This window comes from Phanerochaete carnosa (assembly GCF_000300595.1).
Source record: "Phanerochaete carnosa HHB-10118-sp unplaced genomic scaffold PHACAscaffold_2, whole genome shotgun sequence".
Lineage (NCBI taxonomy): Eukaryota > Fungi > Basidiomycota > Agaricomycetes > Polyporales > Phanerochaetaceae > Phanerochaete > Phanerochaete carnosa.
In genome coordinates, this window is record NW_006767629.1 from 3110950 (window position 1) to 3133672 (window position 22723).

The following is a 22723-nucleotide window of genomic DNA, read 5'->3' on the forward strand; positions in this document are numbered from 1 at the left end:
CCCGCGCCACAAAGCTGTGCTCGGATTCGACCACACAAAAATGCGAATTTCTTGATCCCGAGCAGACGATATTCTCAACCGTCGCATTCAAATGACGTTTTCGCAGGGACATTTGTTACAAAGAAGTGAAATCACATAGGCTTGTTTGGGTTTGAGCCACTGAGGCTAAGACCATAGCCCATCTCCGATCAGTGGCCTTGTATGGAGGACAAAGACAAAAAACGCCGCTTACAGCGTCTTACATCTTGACTCTTGCACTCACCACGACATTCACGTCAGACCTCGCCCTCGAGGAACGCCCCAACTTTTTCTAACATGGCTATCCAAGACTATGACAACGGTCTGCGCAAACTATCCCGGCATGATCTTCAACAATTGGCAAAAGTATGCTATCCGGACGTATGCTATCGCTGAGCCTGAATACTAAAGTCCCGCACAGCTGCATAAAGTTAAAGCAAACCTCAAGAGCGAGGCAATAATTCGGCAGCTCATTCAAAAGGGAGTGAAGATGTGAGCACTCTTCATTACGACTGTGGCGCAAACCGCCACTAACCAATGCTAGCGGGAACGCGGATCCCCAAGGCCTGGTACTCCAACATCTGCCAGCTGAGCCAACCAGCGGCTCGATGTACCCTGGTTCGCCTCCGCCTGACATGGAGCAGACAGCCAGCATCCCAAACAGGCCAGTCTCGGCTACACAGTTCTTGAGCGATATAAACATGGAGGTCCAAAAGAGACTCAGCTATGTCAGTCCAGAGCCTTCTTCACCGGTCGCTGGTCAGTAGCTGTAATATTTTTATTGCCAACTAGCTCATTACCCCGACCTCAGGCCTCCCGCCATCTCTGCAGCCGCATTGGGGAGATAGTGTTTCCAATCGATATGAACCCACGAACGTCCAGAAACTAGACGATTCAATGGAATTGGAAGATTATGAAGACGTAATGACTGACTATAACACTCAGAATTCTATCGGTCCGCGTTAGTGCCTGTGCTTAAGCCATTACCCTTTGTCTGACGCGTTTCTTTCAGCGGCTCATCACCGTCCACAGTCCGCTGCTTACGACGCCCAATGCTTCGCCCCTCCATCGATACAAGTTGGCCGACAGCTTGAACCCCCGACCCAGTCTGCCGCTGAGGCTTCGCGACCCCGGTACACACCCAACGGCAAGCACGTTTACACGGACGACCCTAAGCAGCCGATACGACCCAGAGTTTTCTATCAAAAGCACGACCAAAACCGACCTTCTGCGTGTCACACTCAGCGGCCTCCCACTCGGAAGACCGCGCGTCGATATCTCCGGGAATGCCTGTCGTACATCAGCGAGCAGGAGGAGCTTCACGGTCAGCTGCAGGACATACAGGACATACAGGCAGTGGCCAAGCAAAAACTCAGCGCTTCTGAACGACGGTTGGCGAGGATCCAGAAGGCGCGTGTTGCCATCGAGAAGCACTGGATGCGGATGCTCAAGGCCGACCCTCGGCTGCACGACGGCTCCTGGTCTTGGACGCGTCCCGAGACGGCCGAGCAAGAAGCCGCGCCCCCGCCCCCAGGACCGCCGGAATGGAGGGCGGATGATTATAGCACCGACCTCGACAGTCCTGACGATGACTTTGAGATAGCGGAGGAGGTGGAGGGTCGTCGCGAGAAGAAGTACAAGGGTCTAAGGCGCTCGAAGACCCAGGCCGCACACTTCGAAGATGCTGTAGCACGCTTCGAGGCATGGACATCTCTGATATAAGCTATACCTCAAAGACACAATACCCTTTTCTGCGGCTGAAATCCTTTTCGCATACATACTATCTGTGTCGTGGTGCTGCGAAGCACTTCACAAACGGCCACGGTCTTCGTCACCAAATAGTTCGTTTATCCAGTACCATGGCCTGTAATGGTGCCGAGAGGCTACGTAGCCCGCTACGAACTCTTCTAGGCGTCTCTCTTCTCCCACCTGGGCATCGTTCGCATCTCTGTGCCGGCTCACCATGCCAATGGCGAAATATTCCCGACGAAGGGAGACGTTGTGAAAGTCCTTCAGCATATCGGCTGATCAGTCAGGGAAGAAGATCATTCCTTTTGGCTAAATGCTTATGTGCGGATGAGATACGGATTGACTGCAGTCTGCACCAGTTTGTATAGCAAGGGACAGGTGCGCTCAGTGGCGGTAAGCGTCTCTCTATCCAGCACGGAAGTTGCCGATAGGTCTACGGATCTAGATCCGCATCTCGTGTGCCAGGGCAGATGCGACATGCATCCCCTTTTCGCCCGCGTCGGAGACGATGTCCTTCACGCTGAGAACGCGCTTCGCAGCCCATACTCCTCGCAAATGGCGAGCGTTTGCCACTGTTACCGACGTGAGTATCTCTAGTACACACTGAACTCGCTGTACGGGTCTGATACCCGGAATCGCAGACGCCTGCATTCAAGATACCACTGATTGACTTTAGCAGATACTTGAAGGCCAACTCCAGTTCGGAGAAGCGCAAGGCGGCCGAGGAAATTGTTAGTGGGTTTAAGGAAGTAGGCTTCATCTATTTGGACAAGCATGGGATCCCGGACGCGACAGTCAAGAATGCGTTTGCAAAGGTCTGTTAACGATGACTGGTAAATCTTTGTGCACCTCACATATTTGCCCTTTCAGAGTGCCGAGTTCTTCAGATTGCCAGTCGATACAAAGGTGAGGGGTACTTTTGCCCATTGGGGAGGGAGCTGCTTTGACATTAACATATGCTTAGGACAAGCTGAAGTGGGTAGACCCTCGGTCGAATCGCGGCTACGTTGCAATTGGTCGCGAACGCGTCACCCAATCTTCTGACCCGGATGAGATTGCAAAGCTACGTGCGCAGGCCCCTGACTTCAAAGAGAGCATGGAAATTGGTCGCGACTGGGACGAGACGTGGAAGAACCAATGGCCGGAGGAGAGCGACGCGCCCCGATTCAAGCAGACCATGCTCGACTTCTACCAGACATGCCACGACCTACATGTACATGTGATGCGAGCGATTGCTCTTGGTCTCAAGCTGGAAGAGACTTTCTTCGACAAGATGATCGACCAGCAATGCCACAATTTGCGTTTGCTCTCGTATCCACCTGTCCGGGACGACATTCTCCGGAAGGAAGGACAGGCTCGCGCTGGTGCTCACTCAGATTATGGAACTTTGACACTACTTTTCCAAGACTCTGTGAGTGCATCTCTGCGGATGTCTGTTATCGTCTGTCTTTACACCCTACAGGTCGGCGGCCTTGAAGTGCAAAACCCGCATACCAAGGAATTTCAACCCGCACCACCGATCGTCAGTCGTTCTTCAGCGCTAGTGTCAATTTTTGTCTGACTCGTCTCACGCAGCCCGGCTCAATAGTCATCAATGCTGGCGACCTATTGGCTCGCTGGAGTAATGACGTCCTCCGCTCTACCCTGCATCGAGTGGTTGCCCCGCCTGCTCAGAAAGTCAGCAATACAGAAGCCATTACCCCTCAGCGGCAGTCCATCGCTTTCTTCTGCAACCCTAATTTTGACGCTGTCATCTCGTGCTTACCGAACTGCGGCAAGGAGGCGAAGTATGCTCCTGTCACGACTGAGCAGTACATAGTGGGTCGACTATCCGCTACATATATATGAGACCGATGTGTAGGTTGCAATTTTGCACCGTAGAAGATGACGCTTATTATGCCCGCATAGTTCATTATCTATGTCACACTGTGCCCTTCGGAGACGTTGCACTAACTCATAATTTCTGGCCAGATTATATAGGTGTATGATAGAACTTGGTTTAGTCCATGCGAAGTGTTTGTAACTATTCGATTAGTCAAAACCTTCGTAGTCGTTAAAGTCATCATAACCATTTCCAGCGTCGCCTCCCACTGCTGTTCCACTAGTGCTCGTCCCACCTGTTCCTCCGGTGCTGCCTCCACCCGTGTTGTCGACATTCCCGCCACTGTTGACGACGCTGCCACCGAACGCGTCACCTGCGTTGCCCGTCTCTGCGTCTCCGCCGTTTCCGAAACCGTAACCAGCGCCACCTATAGCGTTGCCTGAGGAGGTAGTGCCTCCGACACCGCCAGTCGCTACAATGAACAAATGAGGATGGATTTTCGCCGAGACTTTGCAAATACGTACAACTGTCGTCGTTCGTTATCGTGCCGTCGCCGTCGCCTTCGTTGATGACATCGCCGCCTGAGACGTCGCCAGAGTTCCCCGAGCGAGCGTTACCTCCATCCTGACGCTTCCTGAAGCCCGACGTGGCGTAGCGCACGGTAAGGTGTGGGTGCTCATGCTCAATGACTGGGCGGTCGATCGATTGTGGTGCAGGTGCGGGCGCGGGCAGCGCGAGCACAGATGGTATCGCCGCGGCAATGAGAAGTGCGAATGCTGTGGTGAAGCGCATTATGGCGTTTTTAGACACTTCAAAGGATGTTGTGCTGTGAAGTCGTGGATGCGTTAAGACATCTTCGCTTTCTACTGTACTTTATATACCCTCGCCGCTGCCGCAATCGCTGCTGCAGCGGAAGCAGAATTCTGCCCGACCACGACGACAACGCATACTGACGTACGTCGACGAGCTGGTCAAACTGGGTATTCCCGCCATAGCGGCTCCAAAGAAAGGTACGCGCATTCGCCATCATCGCCGACCTGACACAAGTGCCACATTGACATCCCGCCTGTGGTTCAAACAGTGTGATCGAGTTCTTAGAAGATTGACCGTGCGCTGAAAGATTAATGCTGAAGCTACTTTCTCTTTCATCTAAAATTCAGATACTCAGCTTGTGGCAAGCACCAGGTCCCAGCACGTAGATTACAATCTCAACGTCGAGAGCTTTCCACTACGACTGGCGCTGCAAACACTGGAGCTTCCTATTCGGGCCAAGCCGGCCTCCCAGTCGCGGATGCAGGAGTGTCGACCGGCCGCGAACCCACATTCTGCTTCCGCGCATGACGCGTGCCTGCGCCGCGGAGGACGACCGGGAAGATGGTGGTGCTCTTGAGTGGTAGTCGGGTGAAGAATGTGGATACACTACCTTTAAGCCAGCACCAAAGGTCGGCGCTGCAAAGTGACAAAGACGGTCGAACATAATACTGCCCCGCTAGAATATCTCTTTGAAGTACTCGAACTTGTATGCACAGCTCTGGCCGGGCACGTATTGTGCAAGATTCTTGTAGTAAATTGCCACCGGGCCGTGCATAAAGCCGATGTGACTTGAGTACCCGCGATGCGGGCCGATGCTCAGATGGTCAAATTTCTCGTCATCTGTGCCTTGTCTCCGTGCGGTACGATCGCGGGTTACGACCAGCCATGGCATAGCTGGCTCAAATCCTGAATCTCGAGGCTATGGACAATCCGCGTTGACGTATCTGCCCCGGCGGCTCAACGTGGGTCTCGCGGCCGCGGACACAATTAAGCACCCGAGTACCCACATCTTTGCGTTATATATGCATGAGGTACATGGTCTCTGCCGCCGCAGTTCTAGACCCTAGACGGCAGAAAATTTGATAGCGATGATGTACACAAGGTATGTGGCGAAACGAGACGATCACCACGCATGAGTAAACTCCCTTCAATGTTCCTTGCCAAATATTGCCCATTGTATAGGTACTAAATGCCTCGACATCTCTACGCCCTGGACAAGAGGTCCTTGAATAGATGTCAGTGGCACTAGTGACGGCCTAACGGACGCCTCTTCAGAGCTCTGATTCTAAATGACGTAAAGTAAAACACGCACCGCCCATGCGCGCACTGGAACGGCAGCGCAGTCTCGCACAGCTCGCTCACCAACTGCTCACAGCGCTCCGAGCTGAGCGGGTCGTTGAACATGATCGCGCCTCTGCATGCCTTCGAGTTCACGAGCTCCTGCAGCTCTTGTGGGCACCACTGCATCGCCCGCTGCCACACCGTACTGGGATCCGCAGAGACGGGCCTGAAGGATAGCAACGATGTGGCGAGGCCTGATCCGTCCAGATCGGCAAGATATGACTTGACGAGATCGCGGAGGTGATCATCTGCGAGCAACTAGGGGGAATATTGTTAACGTTGAGTATTGGACCAGCAGTTCGGAGCTCACCTTCCGAGCAACCACCTCCGGTACGGTTAGGACATCCACTTGGACATATCCGCTGTGCTCCACGGGCCCCACAGCTTTCGCAGTCGAGAAGAATCGCGATATGCACTCTTCCTCTTGCTGTACTTCAGGCGCCGGCCCAAAGCCAACCCCCCAGAGCCGGAAAGCAGCCTGCACGTTGGTGGAAGCGAGAATGTCGGCCTCGCGCCTCGTCAGTACGATCCTTGCGGGCGGGTCTAATTTTCGGACGTCCGGGGAAAGTGTGCTCGCTTGACCGTCTGCGGAAAAGCCTTTGCATAGCTCGCGCATGAAGCGCTCTACTCGGATGCGCTCGTCTGCCGCGTGCTGATCTAGCAGGACAAGGAGACCTTCGTCTTCTGTTTTGAGGGATGAGTCGCGTGCTTCGTGTTCTGCGACAGTATTTGACGGGATTACACATGCAACGAACTTCCTGTCGACCTGGCCAAGAATACAGGTCCTTGATAAATCGTTTCTCGAGAAACGAGCAAGCTGGGATTGGGTATTGGAAATTGCGTCGGCCTGAGAGAGAAATGACTGTCGTCCGTGCAGATATTGGCAACGCTCTTGGTCGCCTACGAAGGATGAGGATAAGGAAAGCGATGGTATACTGGGGAGCTTTAGGACGAATGTCTGATTCGCCTGGCGAATATGGAGAGAGTTAGAGAAGTTGCGGAATAGCTCTGAGGCAACGTACATACTCCAAGCGCTTCTTTAATCCAAGACGGCATGTCGTGTATGCCGGTAGTTGACGTCTGATTAGTGGGCCAATGCTGTAACGTGCGCCGAGACTGGGGGCCGCCCTCGGCATTTGCAGTATGTTGGCGAGATGCGTCGATTAGATATGAGTTGCCTGTCCGCCTGTCCAGGTTATATACCACGCCGGAAGAAGGGTCGGTCCATAGCACGTCATCGTCGTCAGTATCATCCAGCTATGCAAGTTGTTCTTAGGACTCTCGTACGTCGGTCGAAGGAGATCGCGTACCTTTGGCACTATGACTGGCAACTCCGCTCTATCTTGAAGAGAAATCCGTTCACACAATTCTTTTGGCTCCGTATCACAAGTAAGCTTTCGCCTTTTTCTTGGAGACGGCTTCGACTGAGGAATGCCTTGGGTCTTGAAATTGTGCTTCACCAAGAATGCTTGTATGATCGCCAGGAGGAAACCAGAGACTGTGCGATTGTTCTGGAATTTGTGTCAGAAAGACAAGAAATTGAGCAAGCATGATGACCTCACTTGAAGGTTCACAGCTGTCTTTCCAAGCTCGACACAATTGTCGACGTAGCGGGGGGACACAGTGACGTTCAGTACGTATACCGGTTTCTTCTCAGACATATTGGGTGGACGTCGAATCGTCTCTGCTTGTGAAAGCTGATTATACTCGTCAAGGGCCTGGGGTGTATATCAGTTTCCCATTTTGTATCGTGTGGAAGGAGGCGTTACAAACGTGTTTCCCAAAGGAGCTTGCTGCAAAAGCCGAATCAATGATGCGGTGTAGGTCACAAGTGCTTAGTAGGTGGCGGTTAATGTCTGATAATCCTTTCAGAGTGAGCAACCGGTGTTACGCATGCCGGCCGGTACTCACAAAGGTATTGGTATGTCTAAGGAACATACTGAATATGATGAACACGCTAGCAAAGATGGAGGTGCATGCCTTGGATGCGACGCCGTTCAGGCTGATGAATCCGTCTATGCTTATGTCTTCGTGGGTATCATGAATATCTTCGATGTGCTAGGCGACGGTTCAGCACATTACACAGGTGAAGGATAGCAGATCTACTTCAACCAATGCGCGTCCGAAAAGATGTCTAAAGGCATGCAGCATCGACGATGTCTGCGCAGCGTAGGTCAGTTTTATCGCAGACTCTGCTCAAGTAGAGCTACCTTCGGTATCTTTGCTATACGTCCAACGTCTGAGCGTCCAGCGTTGGATTTATGGGTATTCTCTAGCGAGAATGTCACGTGCGGGAAAACCAGTGCGAGTGCTTCGAGATCCTTGCGAATGAGTTCCAAAGTTCGTGATGGTGAAATGTGCGAGAGACGACGTATGGGTAACTAGATACTGCGTCAAGAGGGCAGATAGAGTTGTTACAGTATGGCATACGTTATAAAAAGCGTCACGAACACAGGCGACAGTCCCCTGGGATTCTTGCCGCCATCTAATCGCAGGGCCGCTGTAGAGATGCTTGCTACCCTGCGAGATGTCAGGCCCGCCGGGAAGAGGCTGAAAACGGGTAACGGTACCTTCCATATGGTGGACCAGGACTCGCGTGACATCGCCGTACGTGAGGTAACTTCAAGACATGAGAGGTCTGCGATAGATGCTAGTGCTATGCGTCGGGGCATGAGTAGTAAAACCTGAGCAATTCTCGTAAAATATACCTTCCCCGCGAAAGCCGAATGTGGAAATTTCGCCCAATGACTCCATGGTGTACGCCTTAGATGTTCCTGAACAGTGTTCAACATATGTTGGGTCATATTTATTGGGATTGCTTACCGTAGCGTCCTGCAGTTTCTAATGAGCTTAGATCTTGCTTGCTCATGCCTTTCCCATTATCTTTAACCCAACAGGCCCACTCTTCGCAGTCCACGCCTACGTCTACTTGCCCCGCGCCTGCGTCCAAGGCATTTTGAACGAGTTCCAACACGAGCTGGGGTAACGAGACAACAATCTGAGTTGAGCGTATCTTATTCTGCGTAGATGTAGGGAGACACTGTAGCTCGTTAGGTGTAGCCGCGGCCATCTGGAGAGGACATTGTCGTCGAAGGAGAGAGTGCGGAGGCGCTTGCGTTAAGCACTGGGCGTCTGCATCGCTGTAAGACAGATGACGTCAGAAAAACGCGTGTTTCACGCGCCTACAGGCAGTATCGCAACCATCCGCGTGCCCATCTCTGAGCTTGAAACCTTGACAGCTTTTGTTCTCATACCCACACCCAACGCCCAAACCAACTTTCCCCCCTCCCCCCAACGTCCGGCTGCGCCGCACTCGACATCATGCCCCGCGTTCCGTACAGGTATCCTGATCCTGGGACAGATCCTGCTGCGGACACCATCCGAACGCGTAGAGCAGGGGGGAATCTCATAGAGCTCGATGGTGCTCTGTAACATCCTTCCTCACACCATCCCCTGCGTGCTGCTTACGACTCTTAGCCTGAATGCGCCACAACTGGCAGCGGGATACAGCAGCCTGCTGGGAGCAGTTAGGCAGCAGAACAGCTTGCCGGACAACCTCAGAGAACTACTTGTATGTGCCCTGGATGGTATTAATAGTCATTCTGACGCCATTCCGTTAGATTCTACGCGTTGCTGCTCTCAATGGTGCTGTGTACGAGTGGTGTGTCTCCCTCTAGTCCGAATCATATAGCCTTCTCATGGTTATGTTTTCTGTGGTAGGAATGCCCACGTGCCCATTGGTCAGAAAGCGGGACTGACGACACAACAACTCTCTATCATTCGCAACGAGTCAACCGCTCTCTCAAAGAATGTCGACCCTGGCCAAGTCCTCTCCGATCTGCAGCGGGCCGCCCTAGTGTACACAGATTGGGTGACGAAGAACGTGCACGTCCCCCAGGATGTCTTTGACAGCCTGGCAGCGCTCCTGGACAACAAACAGGTTGTTGAAGTCACCGTGACCATTTCGGCGTACAACATGGTCTCTCGCATTCTTGTCGCGTTGAATGTGGCGGATAAAGCTGACGAGAAGGTTCCCGAGGTACCCACCCACTAGAGAGATGGGCAAGGATGCTTGCGCAGGCTGTTCGCTGTATAGTAACAGTGATGCCTGTCGCTCATATGAAGTTCAGTTCTTTGATCATTTTACTCTGAGCCTGCCTGCAATTGAGTTATGGACGACTTCGTCGCCAATGGTCCTGACTCCGAAGCTCTGTCGACATCGACTTTGAAGGCTGAAGAGTGTCGTTCAGAAAAGCCCAAGCCTGACTTCTCCGCTCCTTCACAAGAGGCAATAATCTGCCTGCAAATACGAAGACGTAGGGTATGTATCTTTTTTTTTTATAGTGCTAGCCTGAACACATTAACTCGTCGCCAGCCGGTTTCGGGGAGCAAGCTGCTGTCTTGGATTTCTCTAGTCAGCGATATCTGACGATAGGCAACTCATGGGTATTTGCAGCGGTCGGGTGGGATGTGCGCCATATAGCGGGCTTCAGCGCACAGACCGGGCAGCAGGATAATCGCTGTACGTCGTCCAGCTCCACACATGCTAACGTCCACGACGACGACGGTCGTCAGCGCATGATTGACGATGCCGGGGCTATTTGCCTCTGTGGGTCCACCACTGTCGCGTTCTCAAACTTTACCACGGTTGAATTTAATATTTAACCGCTCTTTCCTCCACTCCCTTTCCTTGCTTTTTCGACTCCTGCTTCGACTTGTCAATCCCTAGTCGGCAGCGATACGAAGGCCTTACGCCAATTCACGCTAACACAGCGCACGACACTCTTTATATCAAGAACGACCCCAAGCTCACGCCACCAACGACCTCAAGCACGTACGAATCATGTTGCCCCTCGTACCGACACTCGCCCTCGCACTTGTCTCGTTTTTTTCTTCAACATTCGTCATTCTCCGTATTGTAATTCCTATCCTTCCTCCGAACCCGCTCAGCAGGCGGGTTCCTCCAGTACGTCTCCGTTTTGAAAAAAACGACGCTTTGCACTAATACGGGCCACGTCAGTCCGAATTTGGCCTTCCAAACTTCAAAACACTCTCCGCTGCAGATAAGAGCCATATCTGGCTCGCCTCATGCGACATGGTGGCCCTCGTAATCTTCGTTTGGCAAGCTGTCAGTGAATATCTGGGCGGACCCACCGGCTACGATGTTGTCAATGACCCAGGCTCGGCAGGGCGACTTTGGATTGCTACCACACTCAGACAATCATGTCTGCTCCTTGTCGCTGCTATCACTCTGTTGCACGTTCGCCTGGGTCAGCCAGTCGCGTTTGGTGCCAAGCACTGGATGTTGTGGTGCCCGACGCTTCTCCTCATCATCACTTCGACCGTCCTTGCTGCAGTCTTGGCCGGTACTGGAGTAGAAACCTTCTTCTGGGGATTGTTGGGGTACTCTGCATCTGTTGCAGTCATCAGTAGCGTGACGTTCGGATGCCTCATCGGTACGCTCCTTATCATCCGCCGTAACCTCGCTGCTCTCGGCGACATGCGCGATCCCTGGCCTCCGGCTTCCGTAGAGGAGAAGTCACGTCGACGGTCGTTTGCCACAGAAGACATAAACGTGCTCAAAGACAACAGCTCCTGGATCACCTCGCGCGCAAGCTCTCGTTCCGAGTCTATCTCCGCCTTCTCATTCTCAACGCACTACACAAATCATTCGCGCATGCCCTCCAACGCCAGCTCCCGTGCCCAAGTCCACCCTAACGTCGCATCGTACCTTTCGATCCCTACGAAGTCGTCCTTCTGGTTCGGTCGCGCTACGCCTGCAAATGGGCGCGAATCTCCCATTCCACCTGTGCCCCCGCTGCCCGCCCCGTATCGTCCTTCTGACGGTACGTATAATGTTAGTGACGACCCCGATCCGTTCCACCGTGTGGATCCGCGCATTCGCATGGGTTCTCAGTCTTCCTGGCTCACTGAGAGTCCCGGCTGGCAGAACGAGCCCTCGATATCCCAGTGGTCCTTCTCTACTTCGCGTCACTCTCACGGCTCCCCTTCGCCGCATCCGCCCAGCCCAGACCTTGGCCAGGACTATTTCACTGCTCGGCTTCTTTCAACTTCGCCCTCGCCCGTCACATCGCGCCCGCACACCCCGGGTGTCGGCACCGATGTGCTTGGTGGATACGGTTACGCTCCTGACGCTTCCAGGGCTGAGACTAGCAGCCCTGGTCCATCCGGCTCGCCTGCAGGCGAGGTCGATATTTCAATGTGTCGCGCCGTTGGATGGTTGGTTAGTGTTTGGTTCCCGATGGTGAGTGCGCGGTTAGATCCCAATTCCTAACCGAAGTTTATCTTACTGGTCGTTGCCAGGGTCTTGCTGTTCCATACTATGTCACTTCTCAATTGGCTGAGCCATCCGCGGCTGCTTCTTTCTTGATGGTACTCTCCGTCACAATTTCCGCTCCTCTTCTTGCTGCAAACATCTTGTTCCGATCTCCGCTCCCGATCCCGTCCGGCCTGTTTGACACACCATCTCCGCCTCCTTCGGTTGTTCACCGTGCACCCTCGCCGTGCAGTAGCTCCTCTACCGAGCCTGTCGTCCGAGAGTACAAGCGCAGCGGCAGTACCACTGTTATCGAGGACTGTCGTAGCGGTGATGTCTGGATTGCCAATGGCGATGCAGTCGACGGCAAGACCAAAGTTGCGCGCGCTCTCACCCTGCTCCGTCCCAAGCCCAAGCTGTCAGTCCTGCCGCCGCAGGAAGAGGAGGTCTTCGATGGCCCGCTCTCACCCCCCCTGCCTATTCAAGACATTGATGGCATGTCAACCATCCCTCTCACGCCTCAGAGCCGCGACCAAGCTCAAGCCGGCATGAATCCTGAGATGGGCACGCGCAAGAAGGACTCGAAGGCTTCCTCATACTGCTCTGAGGTAGACGAGAGCGTCGCGTTCGCAACCAAGATTATGATTGCTCAACGTCACTATTCTACGCTTGCAATGACTGTCAACCTGCCGCCATCACCCAAGCCCAAACGCGTATCATCTCGCGAGGTCGCCGCGACGACCGCCGTCGAGGTTGAGGCGGGGCTGGCGGAGACGAAGCGCCACAGCCACCTCCGTGCTCGTTCGATATCGTCAATCAACTCGATTCCACGCTCTGTAATCGGCGGACCGCCGTCGACCCCGCTTCCTCCGACCCCGCCAACGCTCAAGTGCTTCAAGGCGGCTAACGCGTCCAAACGCCTGGCGCACCGGAAGTCGTACTCAGCCAATGATGAGTTCTCGTTCGGCCCTATTGAGAACGACAACACCCGCGAAATTGATGAGCTGTTTGCCGGGTTGCTCCCGCTGCTCGTGCCTGGCCTCGAGGTCGGCGAAGACATCAAGATCACGGATAGCTGGAAGATGTCGCCTACGGTCATGTCTAGGAGCGGAAGAGCACGCAAGAGTCACGTTCCGTCTGAGCTTGGTAGCACGGCTGGTGACATCTCATCTCCACTATTCCAATCGACGCCACAGAACAGGAGATCACAGACCCAGACGCGCACCAGGAAGATCTCTGCTCACAAGACTCATGCCAGTCTTCCCAGGTAAACTGCATTTAGCGATTCGATCTGCGTACACTGATGCTAACGAGGTGGTCAGCCTTAGCCTCCGCAAGGGCGGCCTTCGCACTTCATCGGCTTCGCGCGGCGACGCTGACCGTGCTCCTGACCACAAACGTGGTCGGCATGAATCCAGCAACGTCGAGATCCCTGAGATTAAGGTTGAAGATGACCGCAGGATCGCCGCGTACGGCGAGGAGTCTGCCGAGCACTACCTGAAGGTTGTCGCCGAAGAGGACGAGAGCTCACGCCCCACTTCTCCTTGCGAATATAGTGGTTTCCCGTCGATGCTCGATGTGCGGGAGGGCATTCGCACGAATCGCAGTTCACTCGTGACGCTCATTTCTGCACTCGATCGCGAGCTGAAGTTCCTCCCGCCTTCTCCTGTATCCGATACCACGTTGTGCGACTTCGACCCAAGCGTTGATGGTGTGCTCTCGAGCACACCGCAGGAATCCAAGACCCAGGCGAAGTCCCGCTCTCGCGATACCGATGCTCGGTCCAAGTCACTGCACCGGTCAAGCTTCGTGTACTTTAAGACGGACGAGAATGTTGCGCCTGATACAGCGTCGCCGGTTGTGCGTCCGCTTGTGCCGAAGACCAAGTCCACTAAGCATCGCGTCAACAAGCCTTACGTCGATCAGGAGAACGTCACGCTGGAGGTCGAGGCCCGGGGTCTGCGCCCACTGTCGCTCCTGCAGGACCGCGAGCACAATAGCGCGATGCAAACAACGAAGCCGCTCTCTCTCGGAAAGAATAGCAGGAAGGCGCAGAAGGAGAAGGCGGACGCCGAGAACATACGCAGGGAGCCGAGTCTCAAGCGTGCGCTGAAGCCGCTCAAGCTTGTGCGCAGTGAGACTACCAAGCAGCGTGCGATCCTGCGCGAACAGGAGGCCCTCCCCGATGTCGTCGTCCGCCCGCCATCTGACGGCCAGCATTTTGGGCTTCAATACACCTTCCACTAGTGAAGAAACGTCATTTCGATGTCTGTATATGCTGTAATCTGCTTTCCCCGGACTAAGTCTAGCTCTGATCAGCCGACCTTACGCAACCCTCTGTTCTCGTCTTTTCTCCTGTCCATATTGCTCTGTTCTGTTCGCACAATGTTGTCGCCCACCTCTCTCCTAGACGAAGGCCTACTTTACGCTTCGCTGTTTATAGTTATACTCCACGCCTTGCATCTTCACGTCTCGGTCACGCAGTTCACGATACTCTGACGAACCTACCCAAGTATATAGACAGTGTCACACGTACAAAACGTCCAAAGAACAGGTTTCGAGCAGTGCTCGGCCCTAGATTGACATGCCTGGCCCGAAGAGCGAGACCCACGCCGATCCCGTAGGAGCTATTGGCCCGCAATATGCCATGACGTATTTTGAAGGGTGCCATTGCACAGTTGGCGATGCCCCCAGAGCAGGTACACGATGAAGGGGTTCGCCCGTCTCAGTGGCACACTAGAGGAAAGTGCAATCAATGAGCCAGTTAGAGCCGCGATTGTCACAGAACTTACAATGTCGATGTATGGCCCTTGCGTCGAAAGGGCGATGAATTCGCCGTCATGCGAGAAACTAAGACCGGTGATGGCATGACTGGGAGGGAGAGGGGTCAATCTGGGTCAAGGGGACAACTCCTTCTGGGACGCACTCGCTTGCCGTGATAGTCCGCGCACATATCCATTCCGAGAGGTCAAACATGTTGACAATGGAATCGTGGCCCGCAGATGCCAAATATCTGGCCAAAATCCAGTTATGGAGGGGAATTAACAGTGAGAGAAAACCAACATACCTGCCTCGCGGGTCGAGGGCGGTCGCCACACAGCCGTTAACATGAGCGGGTGTGGAATGGACCATCTTCAAACCAGGAAAGTCGACGACGCGCAGCGTATGCTCTGCAAAGCTATTAAGTACGATGTATTCACCCGCGTGGCTAAATAGCGCGTTCGACGCTGTCACCTGTGCCCTGTGAGCGTGGTCTGAAGACACAGCAAGATGTCGAACATACTGTCTCGCTTTTGATAGTCTCCCAAGTCTCCTTGCCGTCTTCTTTCTTGTTGAGCTTTACGACAAACAGGTGCTTGCTGGGAGTAGTATATAGAAGTGTCTTGCCATCTGGGGCGTATATTGTTGTCTGCGGAGTAGTGTACTTCAAGGATATTTGTTGCACATATCGACTTTCTGCAGAACGTGATCAACCTAGAACGGGTGTTCACGAGCGGAAAACTCACGCCTTGCATCCCAAAATACAATCCTCCTATCCTTCTGGCTGGATGAGCAGAACAGATCCGGATGCTTGGGGTTCCATGAGATGTAGTCGACTTCTTCAGTGTGCCCTCCGGAGAATATAGTCGCTGCGCGGAAGTCCATCTGTCAGAACAATTCAGCTAAATATGCAGTAGGATGGCTCTGACTCTGGTTCACGCACGCTCTTCTCAGGCGACCATACGCGGACGAGCTTGTCAATGCCTACCGCACCCAACCTCCGGCCGTCACAATTCCAGGCGATGTGGTTCATCCCTTGGCTAGAGGTTATCCGGATATCTCGGGGCTTAAACGCGGAGAATGTCGGTGGCTTCGGGCATAGTAAATCTTATGTTTGGAAGCCCCTTCGAGACAGAACAATGCATACATGGATCGCTCTTGCAGTAAAGCTGGTGTGCGGTGGGGGTGATGGCTGACGTTGCGGAGGAGGAAGCTCGTCTTCCTCCTTAGTTTTGGCTGTGGTGTGAGACATCCTATGTTGTTTTGTTGCTAATAAACGGCAGAACGAGTGTGGAGTGAGCGAGGCTTTGAATCGAGAATGAACCGAGGTCAAGTCAAAGGATAACAGACGCCGAAAGTATCCCTAATGGGTATGATGGCGGGGCTGATCGGGACATACACCCGATGATGTAGGCTATGCAGTCCTGAATATATATCCTCGTCTTAGCTTAGCCGAGCAAGTGAATGGACGGCACTGAACGTATAGTGAAAGTCATGCGTGTTTTACAATTAACGCTGAATCTCGATAGCGATCCTACCAAACACCCGACGTCGCTTGTCAGCGCATGAGCTATGATGTCGATCAACAGCACGATGTACAGCTGGCATATCTTGACACTACGGGCATAAGCTGATTTCAGATCACCTGAAATGTCCTGGTCAAGCCATCAAAACTGTTTCATTTTTGAAGACTTAACTGGGGCTTTCTGGTGTCCCAAAATGATAGATTTGCTACCACTTTCATAGCCATTTGCGGTGGAGGAAAATGATAAATTTTGTGTAGCCTGAAATGAACCTGAAATGACTCAATATGGCTACATTTCAGTACGGCAAAGAGTTCATGTTTCAGGAGACTTTGTGGCGCATTTCAGGACATCTGAAAGAACATATGTAGAAATCATTTTCGCCTCATGTTTGCAATGAGGAAAGGTGCAGGCAGGGGAAACTTTTGAGGGTCCTGAAATTGCCATTTCTGATGGATTTTGAAGCTATTTTATGGGCTAGAAGATTTTTACTTGATATAAGTCAGAAACATCCTAGAAATGTACTACAAATGTGTCATAAATGGCAATTTCAGGACCATCAAAAGTTTTCCTTGCCCGCACCTTTCCTCATTGCAAACATGAGGCGGAAATGATTTCTACATATGTTCTTTCAGATGTCCTGAAATGCGCCACAAAGTCTCCTGAAACATGAACTCTTTGCCGTACTGAAATGTAGCCATATTGAGTCATTTCAGGTTCATTTCAGGCTACACAAAATTTATCATTTTCCTCCACCGCAAATGGCTATGAAAGTGGTAGCAAATCTATCATTTTGGGACACCAGAAAGCCCCAGTTAAGTCTTCAAAAATGAAACAGTTTTGATGGCTTGACCAGGACATTTCAGGTGATCTGAAATCAGCTCATGCCCGTAGTGTGAGAAAAGTACATCAAACGTTTTAGTTTCGTGGTACGTAGGCCAGAGCGGTCTGAACTTTGCTTTACACTGCGTTTCGAACTTGAAGCTGGTAAGGTCGTGGTCTATGTAAAGCGCGCGGCAGATTCTGCGAGGCGCTTGACGCGCCAAATCGCTTGACCTCCAACTTGCCCTAAAGACTGGCGGCACAGTTTCCCAGATTATGACCGAGGATCCATCTGCCGACGCCCAATGCGCTCTCCAGCAGGCTATCGTCGACGCCAACGATGCTGCCCAAGCACCCAAGAGGAAGTTTAAGAAGAAACGTTCCCGTGAAGGCGATGGTGATGGCCAGCCCAGGGACGAGCAGGTGAAATCGAAGAAAAAGAAGAAAATCCGCGATGCGGAGGTCGTTGAGCCTATCGTGCAGGTGGCAATGGACCACTCCGTGCCCGCCGTCGGTGCGGCAGTGGGTAAGCCGAAGGCTAAGAAGAAGAAAGAGGACAAGGGCAGAGAACCAGCCCTCGCACAACCTCCTACTCTGATGCCTGTGCATCAGCAGCAGCAAGGACCTCCTGTGACGGACGATGTACTTGGTACTTCTTCTGCAGACTTCCTGTCAGCAGTTGTGGCTGCAGCATCTGTGACTTCTCACCTTCAAGACAACGTCCCCCCGCCATACCCGCCGCAGCCTATGCCACCATATCCCCCGTACCCAGAGCATATGGTCCAGTATCCTCCTCCACCTCCAGTATATTCTTACACTCACCCGCCCCCTCCGCCCCCTCCCTTCGGCCCTCCCGGCATGTACCCTGACTTGAACAGCATTCTGCCAGACCTGAATATCGCGTCTAGTGAGGAGCTCCTGCGTACACTCCAGGACATGGACATCGCGAAGTTAGCTTCCGTGCTCAAGACCCTCGGCGAAGCGGGGGTACATACGCCATCTAATCCACCACTGAATATTCCCCCCTCATTTATCCCACCTCCTGCACCTCCGGGTCCGCCTCCTGTAAATCAGGTCTCCGCAAGATCAGTCGCTATTCTGGGCCGTCACCCGAAGCAGGCGAAAGAGTCCGGTACAAGTACGCGTAACCTACCTCCGCCTGCACATATGCCACCTCCGCCACGACCTCCGGAGGAAGACAATCCCGACCATGCACACATGCTCGCGAACGTGTGGATGAATGCGAATAAGCTCGCCGAGATGGTGAAGACGCAGGGCTTGGTGTACAAAAAGGGTAAGTTTTCTGCCATCGAGGATGCTCAGCTTTGCGCGGCGATCGAGACTTTCCGGGTGGTGAGTCTTCTGGCGCGTTTTAATCTTAGTTTATGCTCAATGCTTCATAGAACAAGGGCATGACCGAGCAAGATATTACCGGACTTATCTTCTCTAAAGATCACGGAAGAGGTGACGCATTCTGGCAAGAAATCACGTCTGCTCTTCATTTGCGCCCTATCGCGGCCGTATATCACCACGTCCGCAGACTGTGGCATCCGCTTAGGGGTCAAGGGAGATGGGTGCCCGCTGAGGACGAGAACCTGAGAGAGTGAGTATACATCATGTTTGCCATGTTCTGAGCTGAGCTCACTCTTTGGCAGCGCTGTCGCTCAGCTTGGCCAACAGTGGGAGAAAATCAGTGAGCGAGTCGGACGATCTGCCGGGGACTGTCGGGACAGATGGCGGAATCATTTGGAAGGTCAGGAAGTTAGGAGGAGCGGTCATTGGACGAAGGAAGAAGAGGAAGAGCTCACGAAGATCGTTACCGAGGTTACTGTCTTGCAGGGGAAGGATATGGATAACGATATCTTCTGGGGTGCTGTCAGTCAGCGTATGGGTGGTCGCCGCGGTCGACAGCAGTGTCGAATCAAATGGTATGAAGTCTCTGCTTCTGAGAAGGCAGACACTCACCGTACGCTCTTCAGGACGGATTCACTATCGACCCAGATCAAGAATGAAGGTGCGAAGCCTCGCTGGAGTCAGCTAGATGCATATATCCTTGTACATAAGTGTGTCTCTGTCTTTCTTGATGATGAACGTCAATTGATCGCATTTTAGGGTCGACTCACTGAAGGTTAACGATGATAGCGAGATTGATTGGAAAAAGCTTCCCGACGAACATTGGAACATCTGGAGTGCACACACATTGCAGCGACGGTGGCTGACGATGAAACGTAGCATCAAAGGCTACGAGGATATGACGCATGCAGGTGCGATCGCTCTCTTCGGTTGTAGATGCCTAGTGTGCTAAGTGCCTTGTAGAACTCATGGATATCCTTCGAACAAAAAAGGCTCAGACACCGCCACCCCAAACCGCATCCCGCTCAAAATCACAGAAACAGCCTCGAAGCGCAGAGACTATCGCTGATTCTGATTTGGAAGAAGAAGACGGTTCTACTCCTCGGGCAAGCTCGAACTCGAGCCATGTGGCATAGACTATACCCTCGCGATTCACGCGTAGTTAGGCCTGCTCCCCTTACACTGTCCAGATATTCTATAGCGCAATGCAATTTCTGCGACCCGCCCCTCCCACCATGCAGGGCGAGCGTGAGAAAATGCGGCAACAAGCGACCATGCACAGCATTTACATCAAACGAGAGAAGGGCCTTTGTGAGTGTGCCATCATGTACAGGTGAGGCCACTGCTGTGCTATTTCCGCGCGGTCTTGGATAAGGCCCGCCACAATCCATATAAATACAGGGTGTGCGCCGTGGCCCCCCTTTATTACGGTCATGAAGCTGCTCAACACCCTCCCCCAGACTGACGAAGAGCATTATGCCTTGGAGGTGCTTGAGATTGACACAAGCGTCGAGCATGGCATCACGGACGATCACCTCGCAGACGTTATTCCATACTGTCCAAGCATTCAGGAAGCATATCTCACCGGGGTCTATGACCTCAGCGACCGCACTCTCATCTTGCTTGGGCGCGAGACGGATGATCTGCGGACGCTGGACATCTCGGGCTGCCTGCATATTAGTCCTATCGGCATACACGACCTCGCTGGCCTTGCAACGCGGCTGCAAGTACTCCGAATGAGTAGTGTTTGGAGTATCACGGACCCTGCGCTGAAGACCATCCTGCGCTCGCTCGGCCATCTCACCGAACTCGACATCTCAGACCTCCCGCTCGTGACAGCGCATTCGGTCCGCGAGGTGTGGACGTTCTGCAGGAAGCTGCGCATGTTCAACATGTCGAACTGCACGAACGTGACAGACAGGGCATTCCCATCACCATACTCGGGCACCTCTCACACGCAGTACACAGGCGGCAGACGAAGTCTCGTCGTGCCAGATCTGCACCCAGCGAAGACCCCTTCTCCGGAGAAACCGACGCTATGGATAGACAGCCTGCCACCTCTGGTGCTGCCGACCCACCACCTGCTCGAATATCTGCATCACATCGACCTCAGTCACTGTCAGAGGCTGACGGACGACGCAATTGCGGGCTTGGTCCAACATGTACCACGCGTCACCGGGCTGGACCTCGCAGGTTGCATGGGCCTGTCAAATAAGGTGGTCAATAGTCTGTGTACGCAGGGAGAAACACTTATGGACCTCGACCTGTCGGAGGTGCATCGACTCACCGACGATAGTTTTTTCAGGCTCGTGCGAGCCTGCCCCCGATTGAGGGAATTGAACATCTCCTGTACGTGTTTGTCGCTCGCAGCACTCGTGCCCGCATCTCACAAGGGCTCCACAGACTGCACGCAACTGACGGACATGTCGATTATGGAGGCTGCCTCGCTCGAGAAGTTGCGCCACTTGTCCATGGCGGGTCTGCCAAAGGTCACCGATATCGGCATCGAGTTTCTTGCAGAACACGCTTCTGTTCTTGTCGAAGTTGAAATATCCGGATGCAATCGTCTTTCGTTGGAGGCCGTGCACCTCCTGCTCCGACAGCTGAAGCACCTCAAGCGCCTCGGTGCCTGTATACCCGCCATGGCCCGCCCGGGCACTAAACGGTTCTCGGAGCGTACGCCCTCTGTACGTCCTTGTTACGCGCGAGGATCGCTTTAGATCGCAGGCTGAATGACTCATTCATTTGGCCTTACAGGGATGGGAGCGCAACACACAGGGTCCGTATCGGACGTTCAACGGCGGGAGTATCGCTGCGCTGCGGGCATTCCTAGATAAGGAAGAGGCGAGGAAGAAGGAGGCGGAGCGGAGGTGTATTCCGTTCACGCCGAGGGCAGACGATAGCATGGACCTGTATTGAATATCGAGTGAATATCGAGCCTAGGGTGGCCTATCCCACGCTGTGGTTCGACGTATTGGCGGCGCCGCTGGTTTCCATGGCTCTCGATTGGGCCTTGGGAGGCGGCGGATCCGGGACTTTCATGCTATTCGCGATTTTGTTCCGGTGAACCACGAGTGTGTGTGTCTGCACCCGCGAGGTACACGCGGTCGCCGCCTCAACAATGGCGCAAGTAGCTATCGGTGACCCATGGCATTGGAACAAGGCTTCTAACCACCCATGATCTGCCTTATCCTCCTCGGTGCAATAAGAACTTGATCATAAGCTATAACGACACGTCAACATGCGCGATTGCCCGCAGGGGCGGTCACGAGTGTATGCCTGCATCGAATTCCCTACTCGCATATCTGAGTTCTGTTCGGCAACTCTTGCATCTAACACGGCTCGCGGCCACTGTTAGTTCTGTGAAGATACGGCGCTGGAACGTTCACTTATGCCTCACGTAAGGTCGTCATTCCTCCATTCAACGTGCGATAGCGGTGAGCTTCCTCGTACCACGACGACACTAGGTGACACATCGCAGCTCCACAATGCATCGATGGCTACATGCAACTCCAGTGCCATAGCAGGATTGTGCCTGTCCGTTGTAAATGAGAAGAGGCAAGAAGTAGATGGGAAAATATACAAGGCACGGGCCCTGAAATTAGAATTTAGCGCATTCACACGGCGCCAGGCTTCGACTTCTGCCGTAGAAGCGCAAGCCAGTTTGTTAACCATGTCGGCGCTAAACGGAGGGATTGTCATAAACGAGACCGCAGCTGCCTTCGCGGCGGGAACGAGGCAGCCTCGTCGCGCCAGTGCTTGTGGTGCTTTGCCATCGATGGCGGTGACGAATAATATAAGCGCCGTGGCGTACTTGTATAACCGAGTGCTTATAGGTAAGTTATCAATTTGGGCTGAACGACCCACGAGCACCAAGGTGTGGTCACCATTCCTTCTTGGCAGGGAAGTCTTGGGGACGTCCTCATTGAACGGCAGCAGCATTGCCTCATGCACCGCGGTCTAGTCGAACGAGGGTGCAAGGCGACCCTAGCTGATCCCGCAAGTCTAAGCAACAATTAATGTTAACCTCATAACACCGCATCTCATGTAACCAGTACCTATCTCAACGGACATTCCACCATGTTTAGGAGCCCAGGTACGCGTCTGGGCACGCACATCATGCCTCGCACGGCTAAGGTTCGAAATTCCGTCTTCGTGAGCACGCAGCGCTTCGACGTCCTTGATAAATTCACTGATTTTGCACCGCAAACACAACGACAGAAGCGGGTAGGTCGCGCCTCGTGT

The 22723-nt window shown here is 53.3% G+C and overlaps 8 protein-coding genes across 8 annotated transcripts; 6 read left to right on the forward strand and 2 right to left on the reverse strand.

Annotated features, from left to right (window-relative positions):
* Positions 1–254: 254 nt before the first annotated feature.
* Positions 255–1740, forward strand: PHACADRAFT_181711 (uncharacterized protein; the record flags this gene model as incomplete). Its single annotated transcript, XM_007392236.1, has 5 exons — positions 255–384; positions 440–510; positions 563–777; positions 830–979; positions 1031–1740. The coding sequence occupies exons 1-5, from the start codon at positions 316–318 to the stop codon at positions 1738–1740; spliced, it is 1215 nt and encodes a 404-aa protein (XP_007392298.1). The 5' UTR covers positions 255–315.
* Positions 1741–2275: 535 nt separating this feature from the next.
* PHACADRAFT_158152 (uncharacterized protein) lies at positions 2276–3615 on the forward strand (the record flags this gene model as incomplete). The annotated part of the gene is made up of 6 exons (XM_007392237.1): positions 2276–2350; positions 2409–2582; positions 2638–2673; positions 2732–3178; positions 3230–3289; positions 3343–3615. 6 exons carry the CDS (start codon positions 2276–2278, stop codon positions 3613–3615), a joined length of 1065 nt encoding a protein of 354 aa, XP_007392299.1.
* Positions 3616–3798: 183 nt separating this feature from the next.
* Positions 3799–4381, reverse strand: PHACADRAFT_25829 (uncharacterized protein; the record flags this gene model as incomplete). Its single annotated transcript, XM_007391254.1, has 2 exons — positions 3799–4061; positions 4114–4381. 2 exons carry the CDS (start codon positions 4379–4381, stop codon positions 3799–3801), a joined length of 531 nt encoding a protein of 176 aa, XP_007391316.1.
* A 1034-nt stretch (positions 4382–5415) lies between these two features.
* On the reverse strand, positions 5416–8846 carry PHACADRAFT_205965 (uncharacterized protein). Its single transcript, XM_007392238.1, has 14 exons — positions 8567–8846; positions 8452–8517; positions 8314–8399; positions 8174–8263; positions 7954–8124; positions 7850–7903; positions 7684–7801; positions 7517–7599; positions 7306–7461; positions 7054–7254; positions 6770–7000; positions 6054–6710; positions 5715–6001; positions 5416–5658 (listed from the first exon to the last, which is right to left on the reverse strand). Exons 1-14 carry the CDS (start codon positions 8811–8813, stop codon positions 5550–5552), a joined length of 2556 nt encoding a protein of 851 aa, XP_007392300.1. The 5' UTR covers positions 8814–8846; the 3' UTR covers positions 5416–5549.
* Positions 8847–9064: 218 nt separating this feature from the next.
* Positions 9065–9797, forward strand: PHACADRAFT_192119 (uncharacterized protein; the record flags this gene model as incomplete). The annotated part of the gene is made up of 4 exons (XM_007392239.1): positions 9065–9171; positions 9221–9314; positions 9364–9404; positions 9464–9797. 4 exons carry the CDS (start codon positions 9065–9067, stop codon positions 9795–9797), a joined length of 576 nt encoding a protein of 191 aa, XP_007392301.1.
* A 319-nt stretch (positions 9798–10116) lies between these two features.
* PHACADRAFT_181716 (uncharacterized protein) lies at positions 10117–14776 on the forward strand. The gene is made up of 4 exons (XM_007392240.1): positions 10117–10709; positions 10764–12008; positions 12068–13287; positions 13343–14776. Exons 1-4 carry the CDS (start codon positions 10587–10589, stop codon positions 14265–14267), a joined length of 3513 nt encoding a protein of 1170 aa, XP_007392302.1. The 5' UTR covers positions 10117–10586; the 3' UTR covers positions 14268–14776.
* A 3383-nt stretch (positions 14777–18159) lies between these two features.
* Positions 18160–19750, forward strand: PHACADRAFT_114905 (uncharacterized protein). Its single transcript, XM_007392241.1, has 6 exons — positions 18160–18478; positions 18529–18728; positions 18781–19053; positions 19105–19188; positions 19238–19389; positions 19442–19750. Exons 1-6 carry the CDS (start codon positions 18293–18295, stop codon positions 19612–19614), a joined length of 1068 nt encoding a protein of 355 aa, XP_007392303.1. The 5' UTR covers positions 18160–18292; the 3' UTR covers positions 19615–19750.
* A 161-nt stretch (positions 19751–19911) lies between these two features.
* Positions 19912–21397, forward strand: PHACADRAFT_158162 (uncharacterized protein; the record flags this gene model as incomplete). Its single annotated transcript, XM_007392242.1, has 2 exons — positions 19912–21165; positions 21236–21397. The coding sequence occupies 2 exons, from the start codon at positions 19912–19914 to the stop codon at positions 21395–21397; spliced, it is 1416 nt and encodes a 471-aa protein (XP_007392304.1).
* Between the last annotated feature and the right edge of the window lie 1326 nt (positions 21398–22723).